Below are 21,572 nucleotides of genomic sequence, written 5' to 3'. Positions count from 1 at the left end.
GCAAGCAAACCTGGTGGACATTTACAGAACTCTCCACCCCAAATCCACAGAATACACATTCTTCTCAGCACCACATCACACCTACTCTAAAATTGACCACATAATTGGAAGTAAAGCACTGCTCAACAAATGCAAAACAACTGAAATCATAACAAACAGCCTCTCAGACCATAGTGCAATCAAGTTAGAACTCAGAATTCAGAAACCGACCCAGAACCGCACAGCTTCATGGAAACTGAACAACTGGCTCTTGAATGTTGACTGGGTAAACAACGAAATGAAGGCAGAAATAAAGAAGTTCTTCGAAACCAATGAGAACAAAGACACAACGTGCCAGAACCTCTGGGACACATTTAAAGCAGTCTCTAGAGGAAAGTATATAGCAATAAGTGCCCATATGAGGAGACTGGAGAGATCCAAAATTGACACCCTATCGTGAAAATTGAAAGAGCTAGAGGAGCAAGATCAAAAAAACTCAAAACCCAGCAGAAGACAAGAAATTACTAAGATCAGAGCTGAGCTGAAGGAGATTGAGACACGAAAAACCCTTCAAAAAATCAATAAATCCAAGAGCTGGTTTTTTGAAAAGATCAACAAAATAGACAGACCACTAGCCAGATTGATTAAAAATAAAAGAGAGAACAACCAAATAGATGCAATAAAAAATGATAAAGGGGAAATCACCACAGATTCCACAGAAATTCAAACCATCATCAGAGAATATTACAAACAACTATATGCGCATAAACTAGTAAACCTGGAAGAAATGGATACATTCCTGGATTCCTGTGTCCTCCCAAGCCTAAACCAGGAGGAAGCTGAAACTATGAATAGACCAATAACAAGGTCTGAAGTTGAGGCAGCAATTAAGAGCCTACCACACAAAAAAAGCCCAGGTCCCGACGGGATCACAGCCGAATTGTACCAGACACACAAGGAGGAGCTGGTACCATTCCTTCTAAAACTATTTCAAACAATCCAAAAAGAGGGAATCCTTCCCAAATCATTTTATGAGACCAACATCATCCTGATACCAAAACCTGGCAGAGACCCAACGAGAAAAGAAAACTTCAGGCCAATATCCATGATGAACATAGATGCAAAAATCTTCAATAAAATATTGGCAAGCCGATTGCAACAGCAAATCAAAAAACTTATTCATCATGATCAAGTAGGATTCATCCCGGGGATGCAAGGCTGGTTCAACATATGCAAGTCTATCAACGTAATTCACCACATAAACAGAACCAAAAACAAAAACCACATGATTATCTCAATTGACGCAGAGAAGGCATTTGACAAAATTCAACAGCCCTTTATGCTAAAAACCCTCAATAAACTCGGTATCGATGGAACGTATCTCAAAGTAATAAAAGCTATGTATGACAAACCAACAGCCAATATATACTGAATGGGCAAAAACTGGAAGCATTCCCTTTGAAATCTGGCACTAGACAAGGATGCCCTCTCTCACCACTCCTATTCAATATAGTACTGGAAGTTCTAGCCAGAGCAATCAGGCAAGAAAAAGAAATAAAGGGTATTCAAATAGGAAAGGTGGAAGCCAAATTGTCTCTATTTGCAGACGACATGATAGTATACCTAGAAGACCCCATTGCCTCAGCCCAAAAACTCCTGAAACTGATAAACAACTTCAGCAAAGTCTCAGGATATAAAATCAATGGCAAAAATCACAAGCATTCGTCTACACCAATAACAGACTTAAAGAAAGCCAAATCAAGAGCGAACTGCCATTCGCAATTGCTACAAAAAGAATAAAATACCTTGGAATACAACTCACAAGGAACGTAAGGGACCTCTTCAAGGAGAACTACAAACCACTGCTCAACGAAATCAGAGAGGACACAAACAGATGGAGAAACATTCCATGTTCATGGTTAGGAAGAATTAATATCGTGAAAATGGCTATACTGCCCAAAGTAATTTACAGAATCAACGCTATCCCCATCAAGCTACCATTGACTTTCTTCACAGAACTGGAAAAAACCACCATGAACTTCATATGGAACCAAAAGAGAGCCCGCATAGCCAAGTCAATTCTAAGCAAAAAGAACACAGCGGGGGGCATCACACTACCGGATTTCAAACTATACTACAAGGCTACAGTAATCAAAACAGCATGGTACTGGTACCAAAACAGAGATATAGACCAATGGAACAAAACAGAGGCACCGGAGGCAACACAACATACATACAACTATACAATCTTTGATAAACCTGACAAAAACAAGCAATGGGGCAAGGATTCCATGTTTAACAAATGGTGTTGGGAAAACTGGCTAGCCATGTGCAGAAAGCAGAAACTGGACCACTTCCTGACACCTTACACTAAAATTAACTCCAGATGGATTAAAGACTTAAACATAAGACCTGGCACCATAAAAACCCTAGAAGGAAATCTAGGCAAAACTATCCAGGACATAGGAGTAGGCAAGGACTTCATGAACAAAACACCAAAAGCATTGGCAACAAAAGCCAAAATAGACAAATGGGACCTAATCAAACTCCACAGCTTCTGCACGGCAAAAGAAATAGTCACTAGAGTGGATCGGCAACCAACAGAATGGGAAAAAATTTTTGCAGTCTACCCATCTGACAAAGGGCTGATATCCAGAATTTACAAAGAACTCAAACAGATTTACAGGAAAAAAACAAACAAGCCCATTCAAAAGTGGGCAAAGGATATGAACAGATACTTTAAGAAAGAAGACATATATGAGGCCAACAATCATATGAAAAAATGCTCATCGTCACTGGTCATCAGAGAGATGCAAATCAAAACCACATTGAGATACCATCTCACGCCAGTTAGAAAGGCGATCATTAAAAAATCTGGAGACAACAGATGCTGGAGAGGATGTGGAGAAAAAGGAACACTTTTACACTGTTGGTGGGAGTGTAAATTAGTTCAACCATTGTGGAAGACAGTGTGGCGATTCCTCAAGGCCTTAGAAATAGAAATTCCATTTGACCCAGCAATCCCATTACTGGGTATATATCCAAAAGACTATAAATCGTTCTACTATAAGGACACATGTACACGAATGTTCATTGCAGCACTGTTTACAATAGCAAAGACCTGGAATCAACCCAAATGCCCATTGATAATAGACTGGATTGGAAAAATGTGGCACATATACACCATGGAATATTATGCAGCAATCAGAAATGATGAGTTCGTGTCATTTGTAGGGACATGGATGAATCTGGAGAACATCATCCTCGGCAAACTGACACAAGAACAGAAAATGAAACACCGCATATTCTCACTCATAGGTGGGTGATGAAAAATGAGAACACATGGACACAGAAAGGGGAGTACTAAACACTGGGGTCTATTGGGGGGAAAAGGGGAGGGCCAGTGGGAGGGGGAGGTGGGGAGGGATAGCCTGGGGAGAAATGCCAAATGTGGGTGAAGGGGAGAAGAAAAGCAAAGCACACTGCCATGTGTGTACCTACGCAACTGTCTTGCATGCTCTGCTCATGTACCCCAAAACCTATAATCCAATAAAAAATTAAAAAAAGAAAATGAAGTTAATGAAACCTAAGCAAATCTGTCTAGAAATTTCTACTATAGACGATATTATTTTCCTAGGGGAAAAAAGCAGAATTTGTAGGGTGACTAATAAGCAATAATATCTATCACCATGAAAAGGGTTGATTATATATATAGAAGTCATTCATTATTATTGCTGAGAAATGTATATGTTACACACAGAAGCATACACACTGGCATACACCCACACACTCTCTAAAGATTTCAGAGAAATCCCCTTCAAAATACTCCTTCCATTTAATTTTATGTAAGATTGAAAAATGTGAGTGAAGCACATTACTTATGTTCTGTATAAAAGAATGATTCATTATTATTTTCTTCAACCATAACTCAATAGTTTGTGATGTATTTAATCTTAACCTAAAGAAAACTAGAATAAGAGCCAGGGAACTTAGATAGGTAAACTTAGGAAGTCATTTAATCTCTCAGGTCTGCCTACTTCACAGAGTAGCTTCACAGATGAAATGTAGATAGAAAAGTTCTTTGGAAAAGTAAAGTAACCTATAAATGCAAGATAGTGTTTCTTTTGTTGTTACTCTATGAAAGTGAACCATTAGAAATCTGATGCCAAATGTGGGCATACATTCAGCCATAAAACATAGCCTTTTGAAACATTCACTCTGGATAAAACATCTTTTGTTTTTTCACTAGTATCATACACCATACTGCATATTAAACAGGATACACTGAGCTCTGTAACATAGGACGTTAAATGCCATAAAAATAAATTTTAGACTATTGGCCTGTTTAAGGAGTATGTTTTTAACTTCTCCAGACTGCAGTAAAACACAACTCAATTCCTTGTAACTTACAAATCATTCATTAATTTTCATATATTCAGTGTATAAGAAAAACATCCCTCCCCATCCCTGCCTCACAGTTGCTTCCAGATCGCTGTAGCACTAAAATGTAAGCTAGTTATGGGCAAGAGTTTTTGTTGAACGATTCATTACTTTCATATGAATTATTATAATTATATAATTATCATAACATACTCATTATTCTATACTATTATTATTATAGACACCTTGTAAATTAGGCCTGATTTCATGATTGTCATCCAAATGGAGTCTAAAGCTGAGGAACCCCAGGCCTTCCTCTCATCCCTCCACTCTCTCAGGTCAACTTCATGCATCACAACCTGCACAGAAAATGCAGAAATGAACATTCTTTTTCTTCTAGGTTGCTTTTCTGCTATTGAATTGCCTAATTTCATGGGTATAGTGGAGAGTGATCCGTAAATATTGTAACCAGCACCATCAGGGTTTCTTTGCTGATAGCTCAGAATGCTGATAATACCAGTAAAAGCTATGGACCCTAAAAATGGTTCTTGAATATGTTTTTGTGCCACTGACTTGAATTTGGTTCTGCATTCAAAACAGCCACCTTACTCATGTATGCTGTAATTTTTACAAGGACAGAGTGAGACAATAACTGGTTGGCTTGAATTTATCATTCCTGATGAAAGGCAAAAACAAGCAAACAAAAACCTTTTAAACACAGATTCTGTGGGGCTGGGCTGATTCTGTCAACTATCCTCTTGAAGAACTTGATAATGGTTACCCAAACTCAACTGAGCCGACTCAGGGGTACCAAGAGATTATGTTGGTACAGTCTGAAGAGATGAAGTATGCTTCTGATTTTAACTGCAATATAAAATTTCAAAAGCTGTTTCATTTTCCCCCTATTTTAAATAACAGCCTTCTAAATGGGCATATTTAGAGGGCAAATATATCTTCTACACGAGATCCATAATACCTAGTCTAGGGGCAGAGGTTTCAGAAACCAGACCATTTGCCAGCTCAGATTTTAGCAAGAGGTAGAACAAGGTGTTTGCTACATTTGGCTGGAGCTAGGCTGCTCCCAGTGGGTTCCTGTGGTTTAGGTTCCACTAGGGGTCTATCTTTCAGGAAGTGGCACTTAGCTGGTAACTGTGCTGTGTGACACAGAAAAAAATAAACAGCAACCATTGTGGAAGACAGTGTGGCGAATCCTCAAGCGCCTAGAAATAGAAATTCCATTTGACCCAGCAATCCCATTACTGGGTATATATACAAAGGATTATAAATCATTTTATTATAAAGACATATGCACACGTATGTTCACTGTGGCACTGTTTAGCAAAGACCTGGAACCAGTACAAATGCCCATCGATGGTAGACTGGAAAGGGAAAATGTGGCACGGATACACCATGGAATACTATGCAGCCATGAAAAATGATGAGTTTGTGTCCTTTGTAGGGACATGGATGAATCTAGAAACCATCATTCTCAGCAAACTGACACAAGAACAGAAAAATCAAACACTACATGTTCTCACTCATAGGCGGGTGATGAACAATGAGAAAACATGGACACAGGGAGGGGAGCATTACACACTGATGGGGGGATTGGGGAAGGAGAGCAGGAGGTGGGGAGTAGGGGAGAGATAACATGGGGAAAAATGCCAGATATAGATGACAGAGGGATGGAGGCAGCAAACCACATTGCCATGTATGTACCTATGCAACTGTCCTGCATGATCTGCACGTCTACCCCAGAAACTAAAGTACAATTAAAAAAATAAATAATTAAACAGCACACTGTCTTCTCTACTTCTCAGTTTTCTGGGCCCAGTCTTCAAAACTAAATCCACATTCAAGTTCAAGATATAGAGGATGGCATCTTGTGTTCCTCTTTGTGGAAGTAGTAGTCTTACAACTTAAAGATGTAATTTTATTTTTTTGAGGCAGGGTCTTGTTGTGTCACCCAGGCTGGAATGCAGTGGCACAATCACTCCTCACTGCAGCCTTGATCTCCTGGACCCAAGCAATTCTCCCACCCCAGCCTCCCAAATAGAGTACCTGAGATTACAGGATGCACCACCACTATGCCTGGCTAACATATATATATATATATATATATATATATTTTTTTTTTTTAATAGCGATGAGGTTTCACTATGTTGCCCAGGCTGGTCTCAATCTCCTGGGCTCAAGCAATTCATATGCCTCAGCCTCCCAAAGTGCTGGGATCACAAGCATGAGCCACAGCACCTGGCTTAAGATGTAATTTTTGTTGTTGTTACTGTTGTTGAGACGGAGTTTCGTACTGTGGCACCGGGGTGTAGTGCAGTGGTGTGATCTCAGCTCACTGCAACCTCCGCCTCCCAAGTTCAGGCAATTCTCCTGCTTCAGCCTCAAAATAGCTGGGATTACAGGTGCCCACCACCACGCTCAGTTCGTTTTTTGTATTTTTAGTAGAGATGGGGTGGCCAGGCTGCTTTCAAATTCCTGACCTTGTGCTCCGCCTACCTCAACCTCCCAAAGTTCTGGGATTACAGGCATGAGCCAATGCAACTGACCAATATGTAATTTTTAAATACACTTAATGGTGGCCAATTTATCATCATACACAGAATCACCCAACAGATTTGCTCTTTAGGTCCTGAGTAAATATTCTACAATTCTATTTTATTAATTAATCTTTTGAATTTTATTCACAACTAGGCTAAATATCACTTGGTTATAAGAAAAAAAAGACTTCATGTTGCAAGCAATGTAAATAGTGTATTTTTATGATATCATTGTGCTGATTTCTCACTATTTTAACTCTCTGGGGTAAGAGTATAAGAAAGTGCAATTGTTTGACTTTTCAAATAAACAAGTGTAACAATCTAAAAGTTATATTTTCTTGTCCTTGTGTTTTTCATTTCAGGAAACATCCCAGTTACCTGGACTCCCTGAGTTTGTTAAGATAGTGGAAGTTGGACCTAGGGATGGATTGCAGAATGAAAAGGTAGTCTTACACCATTTATTTCAAATGCTGTCTAAATACTAAGAGGTTTAAGATTTTAAAGATTGACATGCATTTCATATGTTACATGATTATGTATTTTTTGTCCCTTGCTACCTGAATTTATAAATTACAATTAATACTCACTTTGACTTAGGAATTTTCTGTTTGTGCTTCAATAGACCCTATATAATTAACTTATAAAATATTTTCTTTTGTTTTTATAGGTTATAGTTCCTACAGATACAAAAATTGAATTTATCAATCGACTTTCCCAAACTGGCTTGTCTGTAATAGAAGTGACTAGCTTTGTGTCTTCCAAATGGGTACCACAGGTATGTAAACCCACAAATTCTTAATTAGATCCTAATTCAACTTTACCAAAAATTATTTAGTAAATACTGTGATATTAACTTGATATAATTACTAACTTTCCATATTCTTACAAAATATTAGCCTGTGGACTGTGATATGATTAAATAAACACCCTTTGATGACATCCTAAAAGTTACCTAGAACTTTATACTAAGTCTGTGTGAGTTTGGTTCAATATAATGAATAGGGGACAAGGCCTTGAAATAGCATTTTAGGGGTCTGCCCTATCTTTATCATTTTATGGCTGACTTTCTAAATAATCTGAACATCTCTGAATACATTACTCATTTTGTCTGTTAGAAGCCAATGATACTAAGTATCCTGATAGCTTCCTTCTAGAATCCCACATTAAAGAGTGAGAAATGGAGAGACATACTCCGTTTTCTTTGCTTTTTTTTTTTTTTGACACTTGTATTTGCTATAGGGACACAGCATCAAATAGATAACTGAAGACAAAGCAGAGTCATCTAGAATTTTGCCTTGAAAGATGACTAAATGATAGAGCTCTCTCTCAAGTTTTCTGGCATGTGGCAGCAGTTATCACTTCTGAAACTTGACTGATCTTTGAAACATCACTAATAATCAGCAACCAGTGAGATGCTCTCTCTTCCTCATCCCAGTCCTTGGATCCCTTAACTTCTCCACAGCAGTTAGTTTCACCAACTACTCTTGATACCATTTCCTTAGTTTCCATTATTCTCTAATGAATCAGGGATTTTCCCAATTGGTCTTTCTCTGTCATCTCTGACATCTCTCTTCACCTCTTAGTTTAAGGCTCTGCTAAGATTCTGTTTTCAGTACTTTTCTCAGCCTATCCTCTTTTCTTTGGCTATCTTTCCAACACTAACAGTCACATCTTTGAGGACAACACATTTGCATTTCTAGTCCTGCCTTCCCTGATAAGCTTCAGGTGGATGTACCATCGCCACCTCAATCTTACTGGGTTAAAATCAAATTTATTTTCCATACTGCTTCATGCCAGCAGTGCAACTCTTTCCTCTAAAACCCTGGACTTGAATCTTTAAAGAGCTGTCTTTGTACCCCATTATTGTCAATGGTCAGTTAGGGATACTGACCATATATAACAGAATAGCAGAGACTGGGTAGCTTAAACAGCAGGATAATTATTTCTTAGTTCTAGAAGCTGGGAAGTCCAATGTTTAGGCACTGGCAGATCCCACATCTGGTGAACACCCACTTCCTTATTTGCGGATGGCCACATTCTCATTGTATCTTCATACGGTGGAGAGCAGACAGGGAGCACACCCATGTCTCTTCTTATCATGTCACTAATACTATTCATGAGGGCTTCACCCCCATCACCTAATTATCTTTCAAAGACCCCTCCTTTTAATATCATCACATTACAGGTTAAAATTTGAACATAAGAATTTTGAGAAGATGCAAACACATTCAGTCCACAGCAGACACCGATGTGTGAAATGTCTTCGTTTTCAATATGGCCTATACTTGTCTCTTCTTTTCAGTCCCATTGATACGTTAGTGATTCAGAGTTTCATTAAATATTATTGCAGTAGTCTCTTAAATGGTATTCATAAGCAGTTTCTCCTTCTTTATACTTTCCTTGTAAGATAATCTTCCAGAAATATTAGCTTTCAGAAAGGCATATTTGTTTTCCTTCCCTTCCTTCCTTCCTTCCTTCCTTCCTTCCTTCCTTCCTTCCTTCCTTCCTTCCACCCTCCCTCCCTTCCTTCCCTCCTTCTTTCCTTTTATGAATTAATCTTTTGAATTTTATTCATAACTAGGGAACAAACCTAGAATAAAGCATTTCATTTTATAGTCCCATCACAAGGAAGTCCGTCCCTCCCTCCCTCCCTCCCCCCCTCCCTCCCTTCCTCCTTCCTTCCCTTCTCCCCCTTTCTTTTTTTTTTTCTTTTTCAGTTCAGGGGTACAAGTGCAGGTTTGTAACTTAGGTACAGATCTGGCGTTTGTTGTACAGATTGTTTCATCACTTAGGTCCTAAGCCTACTATCCATTACTTATTTTTCCTTATCCTCTCCCTTCCCCCACTCTCAACTCTTCCATAGGCCCCAGTGTGTGTTGTTCCCCTCCGTATGTCCATGTGTCCTCACCATTTAGCTCCCACTTATAAGTGAGAACACGCAGTATTTGGTTTTGTATTCCTGTGTTAGTTAAGGTGTTAAGGTGTTCGATAATGGCCTTCAGCTTCATCCACATCCCTGCAAAGAACATGACTTCATTCTTTTTATGGCTGCATAGTATTCCATGGTATATATGTACTAAATTATGTTTATCCATTCTAACATTTATGGGCATTTGGGTTGATTACATGTATTTACTATTGTGAATAGTGCTGCAATTAATATTCAGATGCATATGTCTTTATGATAGAATGATTTATATTTCTTTGGGTATATACACAGTAATGGGATTGCTGGGTCAAATGACATTTCTGTCTTTAGGTCTCAAAGTCACATTCTGAGTTCTTTAATGGGTCCCTTCTTTCCATTGACAAAGCCTAGAAACTGGTTGGGTATTCAAGACTGTCTACACCTGGTCCCATTTTTTCCCCTTTAGCTTTAACTGTAGTACTGTTAACCATATTATTCTGTGGAAGTTACTGCTAAACCAAACTGCTTCTTACCCGCTTTTTACATGTCCTGCTCTTTGTCCATATAGCATTTTACCTATACTTGCTTATGTACATCTACATTTCTGCGTTTCTCTGCAGTTAGAACTCAATTAGGTCAACAAGGCTCAAAACATGAAAGGCTTTTTAATTGTACTACATTTGAAGTAACAGAAGCCACAAGAGGATTAAGAGTAGTAGTAATATGTCACATTTCACAGAGGGTTACCTTTATCCTCAAAAGAAACTAATTTTCTTTATCCTATTGTCACTGTTTATGGTGTATACATAGATACTATACATGTATCTGTACATATAAAATATGTAAATATTTTTGATTAGTCACTACCTGTACCATAAATATTATAAAAGTACTGATTGTTTATGTATTTTTAATCTTTTCCTCATCACTGTATACCCATTTCTTGGTACAGTAAGTTTGTGCTCAATAAATAATTGTAAAATAAATAATGAATCAATCAGCCTGAGAGAACAATACCATATTACTTTCAATTCTCTGGTATGAGCAATTGACTCTCACTTTGTTCATGTATGTGGTCCTGTACAATGAAGGTCGCAAAAATATTTTTTAGGACAACACTACTAGCTTGATTAAGCTAGACATATGATCTTAAAATTGTCAATTTGCAAAATGCTAGCTATTATTTCACTAGCCACTAATAATTTTAAACGAATGCTATACCTTTTTATTCTTTTTATCTTCATCAAGTTACTTCTGTTTTTGATATAGTTTTTCTAATTTCATGTATTTGATTATTGCTGGAGAGAAACTAGACAGGCTACTATAACTTTAGAATTAATGTTATGATAGAGAATAGATTTTGCTAATATTATTTAACAAATATTGACCAACCAAAGTTATATTTCAAATACTAAATATTGCTAGCCATCTTTGAACTTCTCTTATTTCTCAGCAGTTTTATAAAGCTGCCTACAAAATAGTCTTTCCTATAGTAATGTTCATGGCCATATTCTCATATTGTGCAATAGTGGAAATTGATGAGAGATTGTTTTTAAAACTGATTTAGGACATACCCAGTGACATCAAGAAGGATGAAGGGGAAATCCTTTTTAGAAGGCCACACTTCTTGCATAGCTAGTTAAGTGAAAAGATGGACAAAAGAAAGAAAAAGGCAGTCCTTTTGTGAGAAGTAATTGGAAAATGCTTCCTGACCTCACATTAAGTAGATATATGTGATGGGACTATAAAATGATATGATTTATTCTGGGTTTGTTCCCAAGTTGAATTTAGGGCTTAACCTATTGAAATTTAATGAACTCTTCCTGGGCTCAAAGTATTACCAAATAAGTGACTGAATTCCCTCACATAGATTTTGAGGACAGCTGTGGTGAGAGGAAGTGCTTCTAAAACTGTGTCCCTGTTCACATTCTGCCTTGAACTTGAGTAAGTGACTTAACCTCTCTGAACCCTGGAAATCCCAGAAGCAATGCCCGCAGTGCTGGAGTGTTGGAGATTATAAGGCACGTGAATTGTCCCTGTGTATGAATGCCCACAGCCCAGAGCACCTGACTCCTGACCAGTGCTCACTGCTGTTACTTAAGGGAATGGCTGACTAATAGACTTACTGGCTGATCTTGAGCTCTACACAAGTTAACTGCCTTTTCTGATAACCAGCCTTTATTCTGAAGGTTAAAGTATATGTATACTTACAGTATTGAGTTGAGCTCAAGTTGAATAATTGAAGACACTCTGCCTTTCAAATACTAAAGACTATGTTATATATTTTACTTTAACATTCATCTGGTTACATACATTCCAAATTTTTAAGTGGTTTAAATAAATCACAAACTTGTAAAAGATCAGTGTGCCTGAATCCAAGAAAGATATAAAATTCATTTTCCAAAGTTGTATCAGTCACTTACTATGTGTTGTATCAAATATTTGTCAAAGGCAAATATTGAGGGTATTCTACTTTTGCAATTTGATTTTAGATTTCACTGAGCTTATCTGAGCAGAGCATTTTAAAATTTCTCTTTCAAAATTTGATATTACTCTCTTATTTTAGAAAAAATATCTTATGAGGTTGGACTTGTCTAACTTAAAATAACGTCTGAGATTTTTGACGATCATTTTAGAACAACAGCTTACATATATATTGGTTGAAATAATTTCTACTTTTAAGGACAATGTGTGTGGCTCTAAATTGGCATTCTGTTAATTCTCTGCATCTTATATTTTTCCTTCAAACGTAGGTCATGGGAATAGTCCTCTAGTTGATGTTTAGATTGCTGTTTGATCACTTATTTCTTTTTTTAGGATTTTAAAGCTTTTTTACAGTTTTCCTCCTACTGTTTTGTTTGGCAAAGACTTTCTAACTCAAACAGCTAAAAGAAAAGTTCCACAGTAGCAGGGTGCCATATAAAACAGGATCCCACACCTATAACCTGAATGGCTAGAGATGATAAAATACCTGTCATTAAAAAATACACATTCTTTACAACTTATCTGAAAAAAGCTTTCCTGAGAGTGACATGAAATATAAGAACATTTGAAATAAGTCCAGATAGTCCCTCACTTAGATGGAATGAACAATAGCACCAGAAAGGAAACATGTTTATAAAAATAGATAAAGTTTATTGCAACTTTGGAATGTGGCTGTTAGTAGTAAGCCATTTAAGCTATAAATAAAATCTATTAAAAAGTGGACTAGAGTTTTACCTTCATCTTTAATTTAGCCATTTGATTGTAAATATTTTAATTCACAGCAAATAAAGTGAATATCAGTTATTTAAAAATAAAAATACATGAAATATATATAAAATTGTACATTTATATATGCCATAGGCAAAGATTTAGTTTAAAAATATTTGCTCCCTGATTAGCTATTTTTTAACTGTTGGATTAGATGGGTCACAAGTCTTAACAGCAGAGAATGAAGATAGATTTTCTTTATAAAAGTAGGAAGAAATATATGTAAAAGACTAATAATTATTTTCAAGTCACTCTAATGACTGACTACGCACAATGTTAGAGAGAAGTAACGTGTAAACTCACCCCTACTCTCCTTTAGGTGTGTGATACAAGTGGCTCTTTACTGGCATTGAAAACACATTTATTGGACTGAAGTTTAAATTTCAGATTTACATTGATGAGATGCAGGAGGCTGTAGCTTCTGCTACCAAATCTATTCCTGATGTCTCCTCCTAGCTCTTTTCTTTTTGAGCAAAGTAGGTGTGGAGAAGAGTCAAAGGATGTAATTTTGAAGAGGCGTTTATACGTGTTGGGGGGGCGGTGGTGAAAGAGAGAGTGAGAGAGAAAGAAAGAGGCAGAGAGCCCCCAGATTGCTTGCTTATAAGGCACAGTTCACTCAGAAAAACTTTACATTTGGGAAAGGTTCCAGAGTAAGACTCATCATCCATGACAGTCCTGATGAGTTGGCCTCTGTCACCTTCCCAAAGAGGTTCCTGATGAAATTTACCAAGAACACAGTTATTATTCCTTGGCGCTATAGGAGTCCTTTGCCCAGATAAGTTGGGGAGAGGAGAATGCAGGTTGAAAGAGGGAGCGAGACTTAAACCAAATTCTCTCCAAATGAGCCTGACTTAAAATACTAAATTCTGTGCATAGAACACTATTTTCTCCTACACACTAAGATGCCAGCATAGAGGTCAAAACCATATTGTGACCCAACTCTCACTTAACTGATGACCTACTCAGCAACTGAGTCTTCCACATATTTTTGAGATGCAGATGTGCTGAATTATTCAATTATCCTTAGGAACCAGTCAATTAAAATCACTGAGAATATTTCTTGGTGAAGTCTTCCTATTTTTGTCTTTTCTACTGAATTGGTAGAGTAGGTACACACACTCGTGTTTCGTCCTTGTAAGAGTTGTCATGGTTCATTTTCTGTTTCTAAATATATGAGGCTTATATTGTTTTTCAACTCATACAAGCAGGTTGAGATTCTTATATAACAACTAATTACTGTTTGTCCAATATTTGGTCTCAGAGAAGAATGAAGACACTTAGTTCTTTAGTAAATGATCTCAAATGCTCATTGAAAGTTAAGTGTAGGTAAAACTGTGCTCTGAGAGCTAGATCCACATAGATAAAACATGTTAGCTCTTCAAGAAAATAGAAAACAAGCGTATACACTGTTTGTCACCAAATTTTCGTTCCCAGTATTTAATGGCATGAACCATAGACTCTTTACATTGCTTCGGTTGATCTAATGTGTTTTCACTGACTATGCAGCTTGTGGGAAATATTACATGTGTTTGTGCAAGTGTACATGTTCAAATATATGTAATTGCTACATATCCTTGAATGCTAGTAAATTTGTATTGGTTCTTCTAATTACCCGCACACCAAATAATCTTAAAATTTAATGGCTTCAAATGATAAAATTTGTTTTTGCTTATGGTATTTGTGTATCAGGAATTCAGTAATGGCTCAATTGAGTAGCTCTAGCTAGAGATTTCTTGGGTACTCACAGTGAGACAGACGTGGTCAGAGCTGGAACAGCAAGGGTAGGGGCCTGGGGCAGCTGCAGGCTTGCTGTCTACCTCTCTCTTCATGTGTTCTCAAAGCCTCTCTATGTGGTCTCCTGCAGGGGTTACTTTGGACTTTATTACAGCACAGAAGCTTTAGATACCTAACATAAATGGCTCACAGCTCCAAAGATGAGTGTCTTAAGGGGCAGGCAAATGTGGCAAAACCTTTATAACCAAGTCTTGTAAATTTTATAGCATTACTTTTTCATAATCTATTAGTTGAGGCAGTTGCAAAGCCCACCGGGTTTCAAAAGGAGGGGACAGACACCACCTTTATATTGGGTCACAGCATTCTGGAAAAGCCAGTGGGACAGGAAATACCATTGGGCCTTTTTATAAACTGCCACTTAGGTTTTTAAAACTAGCCTAATAATTACCCTAATTATATGCTTTTTCATACTAATAATTAAATAATAAGTACAGTTCACAGATAAGCCAAAAAACTCCCACATTTAAAAAAAAAATACCTATTTTAGCACTGTCATGGCTACCAATACTTACCTTACTCCTGTCTATTCTCTTGATACAATTAATTTGTTTTGCTTTAAATGAGATTAAGAGGTGTTGAAAACGGTGAGCACACACTGCCACACAAATCACTGTCTTCACTGTAGAATGAAATTATGTCCATGTGTTTCTGAAGCTGTGTTTTTTATGTCCAGACCTGTTCATCAAAGTCCTAACTCTGTACTGACAGCTTTTCAGAGTTTGTTATAACTTCTATGATTTATCTGTCATGCACATATCATTCAGCTCTATATTTAAATTATGAATACCTACTTACTTATGAAATAATGTACACTAGGAAGATCTCTTTTTAGAGCAAAATATCAATGTGCTCTAGAAATGAAAAGTAGCAATTAGATTTTTGTTGCTCTTTTGTTAGCACAAAACACCCTGAAATATTTGAAGTTGCTGTGTTAAATGCTTCTCTAAATTTACAAACTTTTCTCTTATTGAATGCAAATAATATAATAGTACATATTTTGGATACTAATATAGTAATAAATATTCTGAATACTAGATACTCTCTATAATGTGGCAGTGTATTTGATTTATATCCTATACAATTATTACTTATCCAGTAGTGGTATCATTTACTGTATCTTTACAAATAGTGACCATATCAATTCCTGAATTCTTCTGGTCAAGAGTGGGGGCTGCTAATCAATTCCTGTGTTTTTAAGTAGGGATTAAGTCTAAATGCAATACTTTAAAGTTGTCCCACTCTACAATCACATCATTGCTACTGCTACTACATTGCAGAAACAGTTGCCCAAAGCATATTTATAAATGTTTAAAACATCCTTTGTCTCGCTCAGAAAAGAATGTGAACATTTTTTTGTTGTCATGGTGGAAACTATTTTTTTTTTCCCGTTGAACGTTTTTAAGGTTAATCTGAAATAAAATGGGGGAAAATATCTGTTGCTAACATTGTTTGGTATTACCCAGCATTCAACAACTTCTACTCTAGCTGAGACATAGTTCCACTACTATATCCTAAGAAAAAGCAAAGCTTACAATGAAAACAATGTTAGAAAATTTATTGTTTAATATACTTACATTTTCAAGCAGAACATATAATTCAAGTTTTTTGGCCTTTTTACCCCCACTATTCTAAAAATATTATACTCAAAGATTATTATGCTCAGCATGTACTGCTTTTCAATAGGATGGTAACTAATTTGTTTAATTACGCTTTGACTAACAAGTTAGGTTTTCTTTGTTCTTAGATTTATAAAAATAACCAAAACATAATATTAAAATAAAATATTCTACTTCAAAGGTCCCCAACCCTTTTGGCACAAAGGAATCATTTTGTGGAAGAAGATTTTTACACAGACGGTAGCGGGCAGTTTCTGGATGATTCAAGTGCATTACATTTACTGTACCTTTTTTTCTATTATTATTACATTGTAATATATAATGAAATAATTATACAACTCACCATAATGTAGGATCAGTAGGAGCCTTGAGTTTGTTTTCCTGCAATTGGAAATTGCAGGAAATGGTCCCATCTGGGGATAATAAAAGACAGTGACAGATCATCAGGCATGAGAATCTCCTAAGGAATGAACAATCTAGATTCCTCACATGTCCAATTCACCATAGGGTTTACACTCGTATGAGAATGTAATGCAGTGGCTCAACAGACAGGAGGTGAAGCTCAGGAGGTAAAGTGTGTGATAGGGAGTGGCTGTAAATACAGATGAAGCTTCACTTGCTTGCCTGCTGCTCACCTTCTGCTGTGTGGCACTGTTCCTAGTTCTCAACCGACAACAGACCAGTGCTGGTCTTTGGACTGGGGGTTGGGTATCACTGCTTCACCTCACCTTTTATCCAATTGTATTGAGTTCATCATGTTGGTCAATTTTTTAAATAAGCTTTTCCATGAAAAGGAGAAAAAAACCTTTCAAAGCTGTTTTGGTCACATTGAAATTCCACTTTTGTATCTGATGAAGAATATCTTAAAATTTGGTCTTGTAGAACTATATGCATGCATTGACATTTGAAAGGTCTGTATGTAATTGTTTAAAAACCAAATAGAGGTCCAGTTTGGCTCAGAAAGACTTGATTCTGACTTATTAGTGATCTTTTTTGTATTACTCTGAATAGTCTGTTGATGAACATTGTTGATATTATTTTAGTGTAAACTCATTTCATTGATCTGACTCCTAAGCCACTTAAGTGCAATCCACTTTGGGAAATGCAGCGTATGCTCTAGGGACTAGACTAGACGGAATGAACGCATTTAGTAATACTTAATTCCAGTGTGCCAGAGTTACAACTTACTCACTTGGAGAATCACATCCATTACTCAAAACCTAGATTAAACTTTAAAGCATTAAGATATTAAGCATGATCTGGATAGCCCACCAGTTTTCAGTATGTTCTGGGAGCACTCATTTTTAAGAATACATTATCCATGTATCCTTGAGCACTGAAAATGAAACATATCATAGCAGTTATTTTTAAATAATTAAGATAATGAGTTTTAAAGACATGTTTTGGCTGATGTTCATAAAGAGTTATTTAAATAATTTTTAGAAATAAAAATAATTTTTCTAATTTTTAGAAACACACACCTTTATTTAAAATTATCTGATTAAATTGCTGGGATGACCTTTGGAAGGAATATGTAGTAAACAAAGAGACTTAGAAAGATAAACATGAATGCCAAAAGTAATACCGTATCCCCAGTATGGCATTAGACAATGGATTTTACATGTCAAAACCTACATATTACTGAAATGTATACATGCTAATGTTTCACTTGTTTTAAATTTGATAAAAGAAAAAGAATGTAAATAATATGAATACATTTTTTATTTAGAGTATGCCTGTAAATAAAAAAACTTATTTCATAAAATATATGATTTTGCTTTTAAAAATTTTATCCAAATTTGTTTATCTTGAACATTTGACCTATCAACACTGATTAGAATCATAATTTTTAGAATAATAGAATATTTTGTAACATCTATGGATATTTGGTATTTTTATTGTTAATATATAAGATATGCTTTGAAGAATGCTATTTATTTTATAAATGTCTTGGACAAATTTAAATTTGTCATTGCAAAAGCTTATAGGCTATAATTAAGAACTTTGAAATATCAACTTGTTGAAGTAAATTCATGCTAATAACCTTACAGCACTAATTCTACTTATTTCAGACCTTCTGATACTGCTATAATGTTGAATCTATTTATAAATTTAACACTATTATTAGTCAAGATGGATGCATCTTATATTGAATTTTGCTCACAACACATAGTAAAAAATATATTTCTGAGTAGCCCAAATATAGTCTTTCCCCCACCCACCACCACCGCAGATGCTCCAGGTTTCAGGTTTCCTGAGGTTTTTTTTTTTTTTTTTTTTTTTTTAATCACTTTTTATGTCTGTTTAACCCATGCTTTCTGGTGGAGCAATACAAAAACCTGACTCTTATTTATAGTATGATTTGGCAAAGTATTTTCATCTCTCTATGTCTTGAATTGTTTCAATTTATTCACCCACCCATTTATTGCTTTTATTGTGTCTCTATTCAAAATGTATTGAATTCTTTGTTGGACCCAAACAAGTTCTTTGTTGAATAATCAGTAGTTGCTAATAATAACCATAGTATGTACCTAATAAGGTAAATGTAAGGTAAAAATAGATAATTGGAACAAAATGAATAAAAAATTCAAACTCATACATATGGTATTTTAAAACCAAGTGAATATGTGTAAATTAGTTATAAAATAGAACTTAGTAACCAGGGTATATTAAACAACTTGTCATCAAGCACTCTGGCCAGTGGTTTTAAAGTTGTGTCTTATACCAAAACAGAGATCTCCAGATCCATTCGATGGTCAAACCATAAATTTGCAGTGATACCATTGCTTGTTGTGGTAATAAGACCCTTTTCCCCCCTGTCTCATTACTTATTACCAGTGTCTAATTACCAATGAGTTAGTCTCCTTCAAACAATTCAGGCCTACTCTCCACTCTGGGCAAGTTGGCTTACAGAAAGAAGTGTAAGTATAGAAGAGAAACTTCATTTATAGTCTATAAACAGTAACTACAATTAGATACAGTATTTTAAAAATCACTTCTGTTTTCATGCATGGGAAATAACAACTCTGACAGTATTATTATCAAACATAAAGACATGATATATGAGAGGCAGCACAGTTGAGTGGAAAGAAAATTATACTGGGAGCTTTGAGACTTCTTGCCCTATTTCAGAAGGATGTTGAGGACATAATTGTTTTGACATGGGAAGACCAGGAGGGTGGTCACAAAAGGCATTGACCTGAACAAGGAATAACTAATGCATATTTATTATGTTTATTTTAGGAAACTAGGAAATGTTATTGAATAAAATGACTTTTGTTTCTCTATCCAGAATATTGGTCTCCCAGTTTATAACTCACATGTTCATTTTGGTAGCTTGGTTCTATTTTATTGATTTTAAAATGAATACTTGTAGACATTTGTGAATCATGACTAAAATGTCTTGCCTGCATACACAATTGGAGAGTACGCGCTGTCTGCCTCTGTTTTGGTCACTCTTGAGAAGTATGCGCATTTCACTCGATAGAGGGCAGTACAGAGGTCTTTAGCACACAAAGGTAATGCTGAGTAAGGAAGTACAGGAAATTATACACAAGACCAAATTAGTTTCAAGTCTTCTGGACTTAAGAATTTTTGTGAATATGGTGTCAGTCTATTTTAGCTTTGGCAGCCAAGTCAGGGTATTGGGTAGAAAAAAAAACTGGATGTTCAATTTTCCAGAGATTTCCTGTGTTTATTATTGTAAGACGGTGATTTATTAAAACTGTCTTACTTCTTCAAGCAGACCAAGATTTCCTCTGTGCTACTGAGGCTAAGATATATGAGGTTTGTGCAAGAAGTCTGTGAATGAGACAGGGTTACAGTACCCAGGCTACAGTGCTATTCATAGCTGGCTAGAGCATTTTCACCCAGGGTTGTCAGGAAGAGCTCTAGTCTCATTTTTTCTCATTACTGAACGTACAAATGTATTGCCTTTAAGAGGAGTTACTGCTCAAATTGAGTTTTGAGTTATAGGGTCTGAAACCACATTATTTACATTTTTATAGTAATCGATGGCATGTGTTGAAGAAATTGCATGCTCTATGTCTCTTTCCTGTTGTATGCCTGCATTCAGAAAGTAATACTATCAGTTGCATCTAATCCAGCTACTGGAGACTGTAGACAAATAACTTCTGAAATTATACACTCCTTTTGAAGAGAAATAAATATTGTCCTGGGTTACAGAGTTGGTGATGGGGCAAAGATAAGCAAGAATCCTTCAAAAATATATATTTAACATTACTTAACAATCTATATTAGAGAGAAGAAGAAATGGGGGCTTAGAGGTCCATGAGTTTATGTTTGCTTCCTAGCAAAATTTAGGAGAGTTGATTAAACAGAGAATTAATGAACATGAGATACACTCGGAAATATTATGGATGTACCAATAATAGGCTATAGCAAACTGAACTCACTTGTTTGTTGATAGTATCTCTGGAGTAGAAACAGAAATACTACAGACACCATGAATCTGTATTTCAAAAGCATCCTTGACTATCTTGATGATATTGCTTTGAGCAAGATATGAAATTTTACCCCAACTGGTATTTTCCAAACTTCTGTTTTTATCAATGAAACATTTTTTTGGTCAGGTTTATACAGAACTTCAATATATGATACAAACAAGAAAATTACCATAAAAGATTTGGTGAGGTCCCTTCCAGGCTGTAGGAGAGGCCCTATCAATGTGATCATCTATTATAAGTTTTAATGAAATTTTCAATAGTTGGATATTTTTGTGTTCTTTTTCTTAAGGAGACTCCCTCCTAAATTGCAATCACTTTAACTTGCAGCCCACAAAATGGGGATTCACCTCTGAATAAAAATACAATTAGATTTCCTTTGCTTAAGTAGGGGCAGAGGGCCTAGAATGTACTAATTTGGCCACCTTCAAGCCAACCTTATTGATTCCCAACCTTGCTGATGTTTCGCATCTCCTGAGAAGTTTTGGCAACTATAGATTTTTGGATTTTACAGAACAGAATAAGAATCTGTAACAATAGGTCCAAGAAATCTGTATTTTTACAAAGTACCTCAAATAATGCTGATGACAAATTCAGTTTGAGAGATACTGGGCTAGATGATAAAAAT

The 21,572-nt window shown here is 36.1% G+C and overlaps 1 protein-coding gene across 2 annotated transcripts in view; it reads left to right on the top strand.

The window, feature by feature from the left end:
• Positions 1-21,572, top strand: part of HMGCLL1 (3-hydroxy-3-methylglutaryl-CoA lyase like 1) — a 156,674-nt gene that overhangs the window by 33,640 nt on the left and 101,462 nt on the right. For both annotated transcript variants that reach the window (XM_002746663.6, XM_035295940.3), the window contains exons 2-3: positions 7,274-7,354; positions 7,579-7,686. In XM_002746663.6, coding sequence (XP_002746709.4) covers positions 7,274-7,354; positions 7,579-7,686 — 189 coding nt within the window. The remainder of the gene's footprint in view (positions 1-7,273; positions 7,355-7,578; positions 7,687-21,572) is intronic.

This window comes from Callithrix jacchus, chromosome 4, assembly GCF_049354715.1.
Source record: "Callithrix jacchus isolate 240 chromosome 4, calJac240_pri, whole genome shotgun sequence".
NCBI classification, from domain to species: domain Eukaryota; kingdom Metazoa; phylum Chordata; class Mammalia; order Primates; family Cebidae; genus Callithrix; species Callithrix jacchus.
The sequence above is the reverse complement of the archived record's forward strand: the minus strand, read 5'-3'. Positions and strand labels throughout refer to the sequence as shown.